Source organism: Vicugna pacos, chromosome 2 (assembly GCF_048564905.1).
Source record: "Vicugna pacos chromosome 2, VicPac4, whole genome shotgun sequence".
Taxonomy (NCBI): domain Eukaryota; kingdom Metazoa; phylum Chordata; class Mammalia; order Artiodactyla; family Camelidae; genus Vicugna; species Vicugna pacos.
The window spans coordinates 95,672,335-95,688,737 of record NC_132988.1 but is presented as its reverse complement, the minus strand read 5'-3'; the positions used below and the strand labels follow the sequence as shown (position 1 = coordinate 95,688,737).

General features: G+C 37.6%; 1 protein-coding gene across 3 annotated transcripts in view; it reads right to left on the bottom strand.

Moving 5' to 3' along the window:
• The window catches only part of ARAP2 (ArfGAP with RhoGAP domain, ankyrin repeat and PH domain 2), a 162,737-nt gene that overhangs the window by 138,009 nt on the left and 8,325 nt on the right, over positions 1-16,403 (bottom strand). For all 3 annotated transcript variants that reach the window (XM_031686924.2, XM_072945370.1, XM_072945364.1), the window contains exon 2: positions 10,102-11,140. In XM_031686924.2, the coding sequence (XP_031542784.1) occupies positions 10,102-10,997 (896 nt within the window). In that variant the 5' untranslated portion in view covers positions 10,998-11,140. The remainder of the gene's footprint in view (positions 1-10,101; positions 11,141-16,403) is intronic.

Sequence of the window (16,403 nt, the reverse complement as noted above, 5' to 3'; positions counted from 1 at the left end):
TAAAATCCTATATCTATTAAAAAAATTCAATTTAGCAATTAATCACCTACCCATCCACAGAAGGCTCCAGGCCCAAATATTTCACTGATGAATCCTACCAAACATTTAAGAAAGAAATCATACCAATTCTACATAAATTTTTCAGATAATAGGGAAGGAGGGACCACTTCCTAATTCATTCTGTAAGGCCAGTATTGATACACAACCAGTCAAAAATAAAACAATAGATAAATGTTAGACAAATATTCCTAATGAACTTGAGGTGCAAAAATCATTAACAAAATATTAGCAAGTCAAATCCAACAATATCTAAAAAGAATAATATATTATGACTAGGTGAGATTTACCCCAGGAAAGCAAAGTTGATTTAATACAGAAAAAAATCAATGTAATTCACCAAATTAAGAAAATAAAGGAGAAAAATCACATTCTTATGAAAATAGATTCAGAAAAACCAATTGACAAAATTCAACATCCATTCATAACAAAACCTCTCAGCAAACTAGGAACAGAAAAATACCTCCTCAACCTAATAAAGGGCATTTATGAGAAACTAACATCATAATTAACAATTAAAGACAATCATGTTGCCTAAGGCTGGAAGTAAGGCAAGTAAGTGGGATTCACAAATTTTATTCACCTTATTTCAGAGGTTGCAGTCAGTGCATTAAGACAAGTGAAAGAAATAAAAAGCATGCAGATTGGAAAGGAAGGTGTCTTATAAGAAGTCTGTATCTAATCAATACAAAATCCTAAAAAAAAAGTCTGCCAAAAAGCTTCTCAAACTATTAAGTCAACCTAGCAAGGTCCCAGGATAGGGAGAAATATATTTAAAAATTAAGTGTTTCTAAATACTAGCAATGAACAACTGGAAAAATAGTTTGAAAGTACAACTTTTACAATAGCATACAGAAACATGAAATATAAATTTATAAAAATATGGACAAGATCTGCACACTGAAAACTATAGAACATTGTCGAGAAAAAAAATTTTAAAGATCTAAATAAATAGATACTCCTTGTTCATGGATTAGAAGACTCAATACTGTTGAAATGTCAATTATCCACATATTGATATATAGTCAACATAATCCTAAACAAAATTTCAGTGGGCTTCTTTGGAGAAATTGATAAGGTGACTCTAAAATTTACATGCAAATACAAACAACCTGGAATGGTCAGAATATTAAAAGAAGGACAAAATCGGAAGTTTTATACTTTATGAATAAGTACAATTAAATTAGCGTGGTATTGGTGAAAGTATAGACACGTAAATCAATGGAATCAAACAAAAAGTCTACATAAATGCCCACACATCTATGTTCCACTGATTTCTGAAAAAAGATGTCAAGGCAAGTCAGTGGGGGAAGGATAGCCTCTTCAGCAAGTGCTGCTGGAACAACTGGACAGCTCAATGCAAAAGAGACATGAGGATCAACCTACCTCATACCACACACAAAAATTAACTTAAAATGCAGTTTAGGCCTAAATGTTCATACTAAAACTCTAAAAATTCTGGAAAACAATAGAAGAAAATCTTTGCAACCTTTCAGTATGCAAAGATTTCTTAAATAAGGTACAAAAACCAAAACCAAAACCAGAAAAAGAAAAAAGAAAAAGTTGGACCTTTATGGTGTTACATTTCTGACAAATGACCTGTTTCCAGAATTAAAAACAACAACAAAAAAACAAACAAAAACCCTTACAATCTAGTAACAGGAATAACTCAGTTTAAAAATGGACAAAAGTTTAAACAGACACCATACAAGAGGATACACAAATGTGATACTAACCACATAGTCATTAGAATGGCTAAATTTAAGGTTATAAATACCAAGTGTTAGAGAGTATGCCGAGTAACTAGAATGTTTAAATATTGCCAGCAGGAAGGTAAAAGGATACATCCACTTTGGAATACTGCTTGACATTTTCTGGTAAAGTGAATTTAAGCTCCCAGATATCCAACTCGAGAAACTCAAAAGAATTGAAAACGTATGTATGCCCATAGACAAATTTTTTGTAGTCTTTCTTTATAGCATTTTACCCTCAATAATCAATAACTTCAAACAAACAAAATGTACATCAACAGGTGAATGACAAACAGAAGGTGGTATAGGGACTCAAGGGATTACTATCAAGCTTGGAGGAGGGGAAATAATAAACTACTAAAAAGAAACAAACTAATACGAAACATAGTAATATGAATAAATCTCAAAATCATCACGCTGAGCAAAAAAAGCCAGGCACACAGAAGTACATCCTACATGATTCTATAAGGGGTCTGAAAGAGGGATGGACTCTAAAAAGACACTGAGAAATTCTTAAGGGTGACAGAGCTGCTGTTTCTTGACTGTGGTGATGATTTTATAGGTTTACATATCTTTTAAAACTCATCAAATTATATGTTTTGAATTGGTACCGTTTATTATGCAAATATTATACTTCAAAATACTTAAAAATGAATTTAGCACAGTTACTGTTTATAAGGTCAATACATAAAATATAAACTATATCCCCAAATATCAGTTAACAAAATGAAATATTAAAAGTGATATCACATACAAGAGTAGCAAAAAAAATCAAAACCCAGGATTAAATCTAACAAAAATTTGTAAGAACTAGAAATTATTACCAAGAAAATTAAAGAAAATCTAATTAAATGGAGGAACATATGAAAGACTAAATACTGCAAAGATGTCAATACCACTTGTATTAACCTGTAGAATCAATGCAATCCCAATCAACAGAGTTACAGGGGTGGGTGTGTATGTGGAATTTAACAAGCTGATGTTAAAATTCGTATACAAGAGCGAAAGACGAAGAATAACTAAGACACTTTTGAAGAACAAAGTGAGAAGACTTGCTCCACCAGGTATGAGGATTTATTTTTAAAGCTATGGTAATGAAGACACTACATTACTGATAAAAGGACAAATAAGAGATCAGTGAAGTAGAATGAAGCGTACATAAAGGAACTCAATTTCTATTTAACTTAAGACAAAGATGCAAGTCTTGAGCAATGAGCAAAGCATGTTCTTAATAAGATCACTTAGATATCCAACTGGTATTAAAGAACTTTCCTCCTATCTCAAACTATACATAGAAATCAATTCAAGGTGGATTATAAATCCCACCCTGATAGGCCAGATAATAAAGGCAGAAGGTAAAACAGACTATCTTTATATGTCTTAAGACACAAAAAGTTCTAACTCTAAAGGAAAATAATGGTAAATTTGACTAAATTAAAGTTAAGAACTTTTATTCATTAAAAGTCACCATCAAGGAATAAAAAAGCACTAATGCAGAAAGAGAAAAGATCTATTTATTCCACAATGTGCTTATACCCATGGGGCATCAGTAACTCTTAAAAATCACTATAAAAAACAGAAAATGCAATTCGAAACAACAACCTACCTATTTCCTCCTAAAAAAAATGGGTAAATGACTTTAAAAGGCACCACATAAAAGAAAACAAGATAGAAACACAGTCAATGACCAATAAATGCATCAAAATGTGCTCAATTTTGTTAGTTATCAGAAAATACAAATTAAAATCACAATGAACTATCCACCCACTGGTATGGCTAAAATTTTTTAAATAACCAAATGCTGCTGAGTGTGTGAAACAGAAGGAATGCACATGCGCTGCTGGTGTTGGCACAACTGAGCAGGATCATTTGATGATAAGAACCATTCTGTACTACCTATGAATGTGGAAGACAAGAATCTCCTATGACAGCAATTGTACTCCTAGGAGTATATTCAACAGACATGGACAAAGCTATGCTGCAAGCAAAACCACGCAAATGTACGTCCACATGCAAGACATTAAAGACGTTGTGGGAGAAGCACACTAAAGAACACTCTTCAACAACCAAAACCACAAACGGACATGCAGCCACATGAATGCAACTCAGAAACATCATGCTGAGTAAAAGATGTCAAACATGGAACATCACTTGCTCTATGATTCCATTTATATGAAATTCTAGAACAGGCAAAACTAATTTACAGTAGGATCACTGGTTGCCCAATACAGGTGACAGGACAATTTACTGCAAATGTGCAAAGGTGATTTTGGAGGGGGAATAGAAATGTTCTGTAACTTGATTGTGGTAGTGGTCACATGGGTGCATATATTTGTCAAAACTCAAATCTTATACTTAACTTTAGTCTATTTTATTATATGTAAACTAGTCATAAATAAAGCTGATTTACATATGTGTTTACACATGTATCATTTATATGTAAAAATACCAGATGATGTTGAGAATATGAAATATAACAATAGGAGAATGGATATGGTGGTATATCCATACAATGAAATATTATACAGCAGTGAAAATAAACAGACGATAACCAGAGGCACCAACATAGATGAGTCTCAAAGTTTAGCAAAATGAGCTTAAGTAAAAGAATATTTACTATATGATTGCACTTTTAAGTCCACAAGAGAATACACTGTTTGGGACATACTTAAGAGGTAAAACATTTTTTAAAGGCAAGAATGTAATAATCATTATTTAAAGTCAGGATAGAAGTCATCTTTGGCAGGGGAGGGAGTACAAGTTTACCAAGGGGTTGCAAAATAACTCACCCTTTATTTGTTCATTATTTCCAGATTCTGGGCATTGTTATATAGCTATAATTGTTTCCTCAAGTCTGCATGCCACTGACACAAGTACATAGTAATAATTTCAACCCCGAGTAGAGTAGCACTCAAATTTTCTACCTTTTCAGTAACTTGTGCTAATAATAAATATTGCTAATTCTTATTCAGCATTTACTATATGTCAGACAAAATTTTATAAATCTACACACACAGTCATAATATAAATGCGTGTGCGTGTGTATAGTCACAAACACCCTAAGAAGTGAAAACTATTATTATCTGCATTTTTTAAGAAGAAAATTGGCACACAAAGCAGTTAGTTCATTTTCCCACAGGCACACAGCTTGTCAGTAACTAACCTGAGACTCAAACCCAGGCAGTCTAGCTCCATAGCCCCTGTTCTAAACCACAACACTTAATACAATACTCAACCTTACTGAAGGAAAAAATTAAAACAGGCAAACTTTAAAAATAAAGATTTTGAACTCTTAAGTATACCCATTAGCAGTATTTTAAAGCATATTTTGTTGGTTTTTACTCTTAGTCTTACAAATGTAAAGAAAAAGTTTGCAATGATTTTTACTGATTGTGGCATTCAATATTCACCTGCAAGCAATTACCAAATGTATCAGCCAAGTTCATTTGATCTACTGTCGATGAAAGATTAGCTCCATACAAGAAACAAGTTGTTTGGAAAACTGGTGATTAGCAATTTATATTCTCATTTATCTATGAATAAATTATCACCAGCTATTTTCTATTCTAATAACTATTATGCCCAAAGCATAAGTTTATATATCTACATCTCATATTTCATCCTCCTAAGAGCCCTTGGAGGTAGCACCCGGTGTCCTAATCCTATCAATAAGGAAAGGAGGCTGTGGCAGCCCATGTCCCACAGCTAATAGGAGGCAAAGCCAGCATTCAAGGTCAATTCTGTCCTGAGTGCAAAAGCCCAAGTTCTTTCCTCTCTGCCTTTTTCTGCTCTTTTATTTTCCCACCAATTACCCTAAAGGTTGCAGATTGCTTTTAATTTTCAACTATAAAGCATGGTTGACGTGCAAAAATTAAAATCCCTTAAAGAAAAGCAGTAGTTATCATCTTCTTTTGTTATTATGTTTTGGTGATCTTGGTCAAGTTACTCAACTGTCCTGAGTCTAGTTTCCTTATTTATTGAAGGGGAATAAAAACAGGGCCTGCAGCCTAGGAACACTATGAGGATTAACAAGATGATGCTTTTAGAGAGAATAAGGTGTGCCCTGCACCATGTCAAGAGCCAGCTACAACCAGCCAACTGTTTTTCTTTTTTATTAGAGAAAAGAATGATTGGTTCTCCTCGAAAAGTGAGTAGACACAACGGTCTCCAAGTCCTTAAAAGTATCAACACTCTTCATTCATAACGAAAAAGAAAATACATGCATGGATGTGAACAAATCTCAAAAATATTAAATGAAACACCAAGTTGCAAAAAATAACTCTGATTACAGCGAGTCTTCAACATACCTACAAGATGTTATTTTTTCACATTTTTTTTAACTATTAAAATTGCTAAGAAAAGCAGTGGCATAAAGGTTAATTAACGTTAAAGATTTCTCTTTAGGATCTATGCACACACATTACCCAGGCAAGGCAGCCATGCCCAAAAAATCATTAATAACACTCCATAAATGGACCACATCATTACGCAGAATGCTTGTTTAAAAAAATGCAGTTCTTAAAATTCATAACAGACTAACTACAGGTCATTACAGAATTGGATTCAAAAGAAAAACACCACAGTCATTAGGCAGCAGTAGAAAACTGCCTTGAGGTTACATAACGTCTAACTAGAACACACAAATACAAAGTCAGAAAACATGAGAGGGCATTAACTACAGCACAGACCAAGAATGTGAGATTTACAATGCACAGATAATTAAACCTCAATCTTCAATGTTTCAAAAAATGTCCTTGGGATAAGAATAAATAATTACAGATGGATTACAACACAAAACTCTACCTCATTATCATGAAACAATTTTTCATCAACTAGCAGGAGTTGCTGTTAAAAATAAATTTTTTTCAAAGTGGAGCTTCTTTAATTATGAAAAATGAGTACAAATGTAATTCCTTTTTACTTGTGAAAAGTATCAAGCAGATAGATACTTTTATCCTCTAACTATACATCAAACGATTATTTTGATTCAGCATTTTGATGTTCAAGTCAAAATTTTGCAAATATTGAAATGATGAACCCATTTTTTTATAGAACTTATAGAAAGCCATTTTAAAGGGAAAAAATCTGAACTTTAGAATGTTAAGCATTTTTCCGCTGTAGCATGAAATGCAGTTTTTCTTAAACATGAAAACGATGCGATGAATTTCTGTATTTTTCTTATTCAACGTAGCAAACAACCAGTTATGATTTTCTGTAATTTTTTGCTTACATATATTTCAACATTAAAGTCTAAAATAGCATTAGTCCTTTTTTAATGTCTATATCATGTCTATGTACATCTAGAGAAAAATATCTAAGATTCTTACTTTTAATAAAAAGTTCACAAAAGGCTTGAGACATCAGGTTTCAATTTCAAACTGGGGAACAGCCCTCAGTCAATACAGCACGTGGGTTTTATAATAAGTTATAAGAGATGGACTCCAATCAAGTGCTGCCTTGCCGACCACCCTCTTCTCCTTTACCTCTGCTTCCTTATTTTTCCTTCTCCTGAAACAGGCAAAGGCATGACACCTAAAAGACACGGCTTTGTGACTTGTGCCAAGGATAAAACAGTTACATGAAAGATGCATGAAAATCGTGAAACTGGGGAGGAGAGTAAGTACCTCTTCAGTAGCTGAGTGAGACCTGTTCCATCCTGCCTCGAGCACTAAGGATCACAAGACCCATCTATGACTCCCAGGGAAGGGCAGCTGCGGGGGAGCTGGCTTTCTGCTTGGAGACCTCTACGGGAGACCTCCAAGCTGAGGAGGTAAGGAAGGAGCAGGCTGTCAAGCCTAGTTCGGACCCGGCCCTCAAGAGACAGGAGTTAAAAAGAGATCCTGAAGTCCAAGGTCCAGTGTAGCCCCACCCAGCCCAGCCTCCCCAAGAAAAGGAGTAGGCAGGAATTCAGGGACGAAGCCCAAGGCAAGGACAAAGATAACCCACTAAACTGGAGAGTCAGCTGCATCAGATAAACTTCCAGGGGGTGGGGTACAGGTCCAGGGAGACGGAAACAAAGCTCCTCACATCAGAAATATGTATCTAGCATCTTGTTCCTTTCAACAGCTATATGGAGTGTTTAACAAGAAATTATGTTAATATGCATGTTCATGTATAATTAAAAAAATGTGCTCTACACTGGAATTTGACACAACATTGTAAATTGACTATAACTTAATAAAAAATGTTAAAAAAAAGAAATTATATTAAAAGCACCGGCCTCAAAGAAACAGTTTTATTCAATACAAGGAGAAATGCACTAAAATATCATTTAGATGTTATTTGACTAGAGGGACTCTCAGATTATATAATCCCCAGTTTTATTCTTAAAGTTATATTATAACTGTAAAATCTGGCAATTACTATTTGTAATTCAGGCAAGGATCATAAAGAAAAATAGACAGTGAAGTTTGAAAATAATTATTTATGCTCTCATTTTATAATTTGAGCACCATAAATACATAGTTACTATTTACTGCCATAATCAAAGAAGAAAAGAGAGGAGACACTGGGTTCCCTGGCAGTGCTATGATACTGGTGAGTGCTACGTAATTTACTATTAATTTTCACATTATTTCAATTCTAATTTTCAAGGACTCAAGAGTCTCAACGTGAATAACAAACCTTCCACATGACACAAAGCTTACACTTACAACTAAATGAACACCAAATGATGCTCAAAAATTTACCCAAAAAAAAGCACATCTTGTTAAAAACATGAGCCAAGGATTTCTGATCTGAAGTTATCTTTATGGCTCCCAAAAGGACCCTGCTCTGGCAAAGACACAGTTTTAATGTGTGTACTCATGGCAGATCCTTCTCGTGTACTCTAATTGTTTAAAATTAGCAAAATATGCTAAAGCTACAGTGTCATACAAAAACTGGTCATCTTCTACGTTCCTAAGAAATATTCCAGATCTTATATATGCAATCTACATTTTAAAGAATATTTACTAAATGAGTGGTTAAGAACGTGGCTTCTGGAGTCAGATGTACTGAAATGAAACCCAAGTTTACAACACACGTGACCCTAGAAAAATTAATCTAAAGCTCAGTTATCTCATAAGAAAATGGATGAAAAATACCTACTTCGGAGGACCAGTGTGAGAATTAGACAACCCATGAAAAATTATAAGTCAAGCCAGCTTCTGGGTGTTTTAATAAATACCACCACCACTACTGAGTTCCCAATAAATACTCAATATTTATGATGCCAAGATAAAGACAAATCAATTAGGGTTTCTGTCCTCAAAGAGTTTATGCTCTAATGGGAGATACTTAACATGGTCTTGTAAATTGCCACATTTCGCCTTGCAAATACTAAACTTCCACATTATCTCTTGTAAATACAACCAAGATCTTGTACTGCCATTACCAACAGGGCTTATGGGCAAGAGAGCCAGCAGCAGGATACAAGGGTGAGGGGGAAACTTGCAGAAATGCCAGTCTAGAGCCCCGGCAGGAATCTGTTCTTGAATTTAGTGCCATAGCAGTAACGGTCAAACTTAAACCACTGCATGACTTCCAGCAGACAGACAAGTGTCAGCTTTCAGTGGGGGAAGGAAAAAACCCCCACAACCCTGGAGAAAACCACGTTAGGTATAACTTTGAGAAATGGCTGAAAGCTCTCTCTGCTGTAAGGCAGCTCCACTCAGACTCCACAGTCACCTTTGGGTACCAGTGACCCTACCCGCTGGTAGGGCCCCTCTTTAGAGTCCCAGTCTCCCGTGGATCTGGTTTCACACTGTTCAGCTGTAACTTTTTACACGTCCTCTACACTACACTCCAAGTCCCCTGACACCTGTCTACCGCCTTGGGCCGAGCACAGTGACCATTACCGAGCAGGTGCTCACTAGCTGCGCGCTGAATCACTAATTCATGCCAGGCATCGTGTCGGGCAGTAGATGTAATCACTAGGAATGCGGCTCCTGCCAAAAGACAAATAACCTAGTGGGGATTCAGAGTCCACAATTCAAATATAAGAAGTGCACTCATGGAAGAACAGAATACCAGGCATGGAGGAAGGTCTGGGGAAGGAATATCCAGGTAGAATGAAGGAAAAGGAACTCCCTCAGTTAAACAGGAGAGTCCCAGGCAGTTATAAGTTGGAAACAGACGCTGGGAAGTGGTGTACAGAGAGACGGCATGACAAAAAAGCTTTAGAAGAAAGACAAGGTTGGTTGAATAGGCACATGAATATGTCAAATTTAGAAGAGAACAGTGAAAATAAAATTTTTAAAAATAACTAAATTCCCCCAATTAAATATATATGGCCCACTGTAAAAATCCTTACCTCCCTGAAATTCCTTTTGTTGATCCTGGAATCTCTGGTACAGGCCGATGTCTTAGCATAAACGATCGAGATGGTCTTGAAACCAACTTGCTACGACTTCTCATAAGTGTCAGGGCTGGTGAGGATGGAACATACAACTCATTGACAACCATTTCTCCTTGAAACTGAAAGAATGGGGATGCTGGTGGTCTGTCTAATACAACATTCGTCCCATTTCCAGCATTTGCTTCTGATACTGAGCAGCCAGGGGCAGAAAGGAGTTCAGCGTCCGCATTAGGAAGCCTGCTCACATTTTCTGAGCTCAAATCAACTTTTTCTGTTTGTTCTTCTTCAGTTGTACAGTCTAGAGTCCCTTTTGCAATCAAAGATTCTATTTTAGTAATTTTGCTACCAAATAAAGAATCTGAATTCAGGTGTGGTTCTTCTTCTGGAATGGGGAAGTTGTGTTTAGGAAGAGTCAGCTTATCCTCTGATTTAAGAGGCTGGCTATTTCCCACAGTAGCCTCATCTGGATCAAGATTGTTTGTAACAGTCTCCAACTGCACTGGGCTAGGTGTCTGAACACTAGGGGAATCTGAAAGCTCTATGCAGGTGTTCTGATCAGAAGATGGAGCAGGGTGGTCCTTTGGAGTCTCATCATTCTTCTTTGTTTTATGGACATTTGCATATACTGGGATATCTTGCATTTTTGACAAGACTATCTGTAACTGTTTAAGTATCCGCCTCCGGTGTCCCGTGGGTGATATGCCAACTTTGAGCAGCACGCTGTCATTTATCGCCGCACAGTCCTTCACGTTGTTGAAGCCAAATTCACGGAAGTGCAAGAGGTATTGCTCCAAATTGATGCTCATGAGGAAATCTTTGATATCGACATTTACTTCACTGACTGAGGACATAATGGTGGCTTCATTACTAAGCGGAGTTAAAAGAGGCAGTGCAATGAAACACACACAGGAGGATGCACGTCTGTACTGCCTTTCCCTCTATCGCTTACTCAAAATGTTCTTTTCTCCTCAGTGAATGCTTTATGTGCTTGAGCCTGGAAAAAAAAGAAAAGCAATGTATTAGGACTTTTGGTTATTAAAACTGGTTTTATATGATAAATGTTCTCTGAAGAAACACAATAGAAATGAGGATGATTCCTTGTGCTCACTGAGCATTTGGAATCTTTGTGCGTTACTCTGCATGGTCAGTGCCTGGCTAGCGGGGGAAGGAGCGGGACAGAAATGCTGTGATTTTCAAAAAGGTGAAAAATGATTCTCAAATGTAAAATGAGCACGTGTCAAAAAAATGTATTCATGATTAATGAAGGAACCAGTAATGTGGTAAGGCTACTTTCAAGGGCATCTGTGCAACAGGCTTATACAGTCTATTATAAAAGGTTTTTTTTTTTTTTTAGTGTCAGAATAAGGCAGATAGGTTAGATTTAAAACAACAACAACAACAAAAACTGGTTAGGGTCCTACAGGGCAATAAAACCATAACCTTTGGGGATATCTTTCTACTAGACAAAAATTTATAAGCTAGCAGGGCACTTCCCCGTTCTGGGCTCTAACCAAATGGTAAACAGAAAGCAGAGCGCAAGACTTAGAGTTAAATACCCCAGGGGTGAGCCTTAAACAGCAGCCCCGACAAGGCACTGAAAGAACACACTGCACATTCTTTCTGACTTGCAAATTTTAGACAATTCTTCTTAACAGTACCTAGCTAGATATGAATAACTCACCTCTTTACGCCACTTTCTTCAAAGACTCTCTCAAAAAGCACTTAGAACATATTTCTTAGGTCAATAACTTTCATTCCAAAAAATGCAGCAGCATTACATGTGCAATATCATTACATAAGAAAAGACTAACTAACTATACATTACATAACAGGAAGTAAGTGAATATGAAAGTAAAAGGAAAAAGTTTAAAGGTCACATTGTCTTTACACACAGCAGATTCACATAGGTTCATTTTTCTCACAAACAACATTCAAGTATTTTAAAAGTTGATGTATCACGGTGCTGTTTACATGGCTGTGTTCAGTTTGTGGAAATGAACAACGTGTGCAAATCTCTGTATGTTATGCGTCAAGAAAAAGAAAAAAGTAGAGAACGTGCATAAGGACCATGCACTGAAGTAATAAAATGAGACATACCCAAACAAGGTATATTTATCTGAACAAGCACTGATGCAACATTTCTGGAAATCACATCTCAGAGTAGATCTTGGAAAGATACAACTCAGGGTCTCCCTGTGCTACACGCCACCCACCCTGAAGCTCTTGCCTGCACTATTCAAAAACATCTGCCAACACTGACAAGCAAGTGTGTGAACAAGGGGAAAAGATAGTATTCAACGCAGCACTGCAGAAGCAAAGTATGAGCAAGAGATGAAAGGCAGGAAATGCTTTTGTCAGTAAGGTATCCCTCCGTCATTCAAAATGACAAAATGTCAGGGGAAAAAAAAGGAGAAAGTTAAACCTCAACACACACATACAACTAAATCTCAGATATACTATTCTTGTTCTACATAATTATTTTGTAAAAAGAAAGAAAGAAAGAAAGAACGTAAGAAAGAAAGAACGAAAGAATGAAAGAACAAAAGAAAGAAAGAAAAAAACCCTCATTATCTAATTTTTTTGCACATCACAAAATGAAAATGATTACCACCAGATTAGCTGGAACTCTGATTTTGGACTTCTCAGCCTCCAGAACCATGAGAAAATCTTGAACTAATGCTTTTCTCCTTCCTTCCTGCCTTTGCCACAGCTCAGGCCCTCATTATATCTCCTGCCTGAATTACTGCAGCCACCTCTGAACAAATCCGTTAGCCCAGTCTCCAAGTACTACCGGACAACTGAAAATCCAAATTTGGCCTGTCACTCCATATCCTGAACAAGACAGTCCAAAAGCTCCTCATGGTGAACCCCCGCAGTCTGGTCCCAGTCCACCAATAAAAACTAGAACAGCTACTATTAATGTAAATGGCAATAATGCACCAGATTCCACACCTCATACATATTTCCTGCAGCACAGTGTTCCCATGTACTGACTTCAGGCTCAGGTTTAACCTGTGGCACATCATTGACTTTAGCTCCTTTTGTTAATTAGCATTTATTTCCCCCAGACAACAAACTGTTAAATATTTTGCATATGCTGTATCTGCTGGCAAATCTACACATTTTGCAAAATCCTATGCACTATTTAAAATTATGAATAGGTAGGTATGACTTCTCTGAAGGCTTCCTATCAAACCCTTAAAACAGAATGGATCACTCCTTTCTCCAAATACATCTAAAGCTAGGATTCTAGAAATCTGCAAAGGGCTTGGGACATGTTTATGAGATAGGAGATCGGCCAGTAGGGACGGTAGAAGCAGTTGGGAGGCCCATTCTGTTCATTTTTTTCTGGTGTGTGTGTGCATATGTGAGCCTTTGTGTTTTAACACAGAAGCCCTTTCCTTCCATTACACATAAACCTCCAGAGCGGCTGACTCAAGGATGGATATACCAAATGTTCTGACCAAGCCACCTCTTTTCACTATCAGTAAACATGCTAATGAACCAGATTCCTTTTCATGACCCAGAAAGGCTCCATCCCACGGGCCCTACAAGCCCTACAACCCTCTCTGCGCTTTCATGTTGGCTCCATCTCCAGACTTTTTAACCATCTGACCGTCCATGAGTGTTCACAGATCCACTTCCTTAGAGGCTTCTGGCCCCAAGTCCATCATCAGACGCAAAGAGATGGGGATGCCCAACTCTATACAAGTCTCCAGGTGCAAACTCAACATGAAATCGAAGCCCTCCACGTTCTGACCTCCACTTGGGCACCTGGTGCACACGCCGTGCTCTAGGTTAGTGGCTCTCTGGGCACCGGTCAGTGGTCGGACTGTTCAGCAGCAGCTGCTGAGAGCAGATGCAGGAATCTGCTTTTGTAACGTACTCCAAAGAAGACTGGGATATGCAACAAAATTCAGTAATTACAGTTGTAAATTCCTCACACTTCCCACAGACGCTTTATGCCATCCCACCTCAGCCTAAGGCCACCACTCTCCGCCCTCAGGAGGGATGCACTTCCCAACACAGCGCCCACAAGCCTGGAGTCAGACTCAGACCCTACGTCCTCCACTTTCCAGCAGGGTGAACCCAGGCACACGTCCATGTGTCTGTTTCCCTACCCACAAAACAGAAACGCTCACAGGTCCTCAGTGCTGGTGAAGATTCACAGAGATAATCCATCCTAAGTGTTAAAATGGTGCTTAGTCCATGGTGAAGGCTTAGGATATGTTCATTTCCATCATTATAATTATTTATTTTCATCACTAAGTCATTATCTTCCCACAACTGCAATCTTTCCTAGTCTTGACGCCTAACTCAAATGCTGTTTCCCTTACAAGCTCCCTACAGGACAAGAAATAAACTCTCTTCTCTGCATTCCTACAGCATTTAATCACAGTCTACTCATTCCAGAGTCACCTACAGAAGTGGGACAGTGCAACGTAAAAGCTGAGATTTTGAAGCCAACACCATGGGTCAAATCCCAGGATGTAACCTTTCTGTGCCTCAGTTTCCTCATCAGGAAAGCAGGAGTGATAACAGTACCTACGTCACAGGACTGTTGTAACACATTTAGAGCACCAACTGCACACAACAAATGTTAAATAAATATCTGCCATTATAATTATTTTGATTATCCCACAATAAAATAATAAATCTGCCAAGATGATGACCAGCCCACATAAGCTGCCCAATTACTGCCAGTCAAATTACTCGTTTGGAAACATCATATGTGACGTATATGCAGTGCATGTTTAGAGAAGGTACAAACAGCTGGCCTGGCAGACGTGAATGTGCATCTGCCTGTGCTATCCTGACCCATTTCTAAGAGAAAGTAAAAGTAGAAGGGAAGAAGCATTTAGGAGCACCTGCTACCTGCCTGGTTTTCGATATCACTTAATAACCATAGTCTTATTATCTTATGGAGCTCTACCTTGAAAGCACCACCAGCTGCTTCTCACCACCTCTCCTGCTCACATCCAAGTCCAGGCCACCATCTCATCTATTTTAGATCTCTGTAACAGCCTCCTGACTGATATCCTTGCTTCTGTCCTGGCCCGCTGCCCCCACAAGCAGTATATTTCCGATAGAGCAGCAAGAATGATTCATTTCATAATAGAAGTCACACCACATCACTCCTTGCAACTTCTCAACTGCATTTTCCCTGGCTTTCCCCACCCCCATCACTCAGTCAGCACCAAGCTGGCCTATCTACCTCAGGACCTGACCTCCCACACTTCCATCTCCTTCGTCAACATATACCCATAGCTAACAGCTCACTCCATCACTTAGTAGGTCTCTGCTCCAATGTGTCCTCTTCAGAGGGGCCTTCCCTCATGGTGCTATGCAGATAAGCATGCCTTGTGCCTCATTCCTCCCCACCCTCACTTCTTCTGTCTTCATGGCATGTTACTACCTGGTATCTGTGAACTTTTACAAGAGGGCAGGGATCCTGTCTCCTGTTCACTGCTCTAGGCCTTGAGTTAGGACACTCTCGGGCATATAAAAGATGCTCAGTAAATGCTTGCTGAATGACTGGCACAAAAACAGACACATAGGTCAAAGGAAAGGAACAGAGCGCCCAGAAGTAAACCCATGCACTGTGGTCAATCTATGACAAAGGAGATAAGAATTTACAGTGGAGAAATGATACTTTCTTCTTTAATAAGTGGTGCTGGGAAAACTGGACAGCCACAGTAAATCAATGAAATGAGAACATTTTCCCACACCATTTACAAAAATAAGCTCAAAATAGATGTAAGACCTAAACATAAAACCAGAAACCATAAGATTCTTGAAAATAACATAAGCAGAACACTCTTTGACATAAACTGTAGCAATATTTTTTTTGGATCTGTCTCCTAAGGCAAATGAAACAAAAGCAAAATTAAACAAACAGGACTACATCAAACTTAATTAACCTTTTGCACAGCAAAGAAAACCATCCACAAAAAAAAAAAAACCTATTGAATGGGAGAAAATATTTGCAAATGATATGATCGATAAGGGATTAATAGTCAAAATATATAAATAGGTCATACACTCAATATCAAAAAGCCAATGACTCAGTCAAAAAATGAGTAGAAGACCTGAATAGGCATTTTACCAAAGAAGGCATACAGATGGCCAACAGGCACGTGAAAAGATGCTCAACATCACTAATCATCAGAGAAATGCAAATTGAAACCACAATGAGACATCACCTCACACCTGTCAGAATGGCTATCATCAAAAAGAACCCAGATAACAAATGTTGG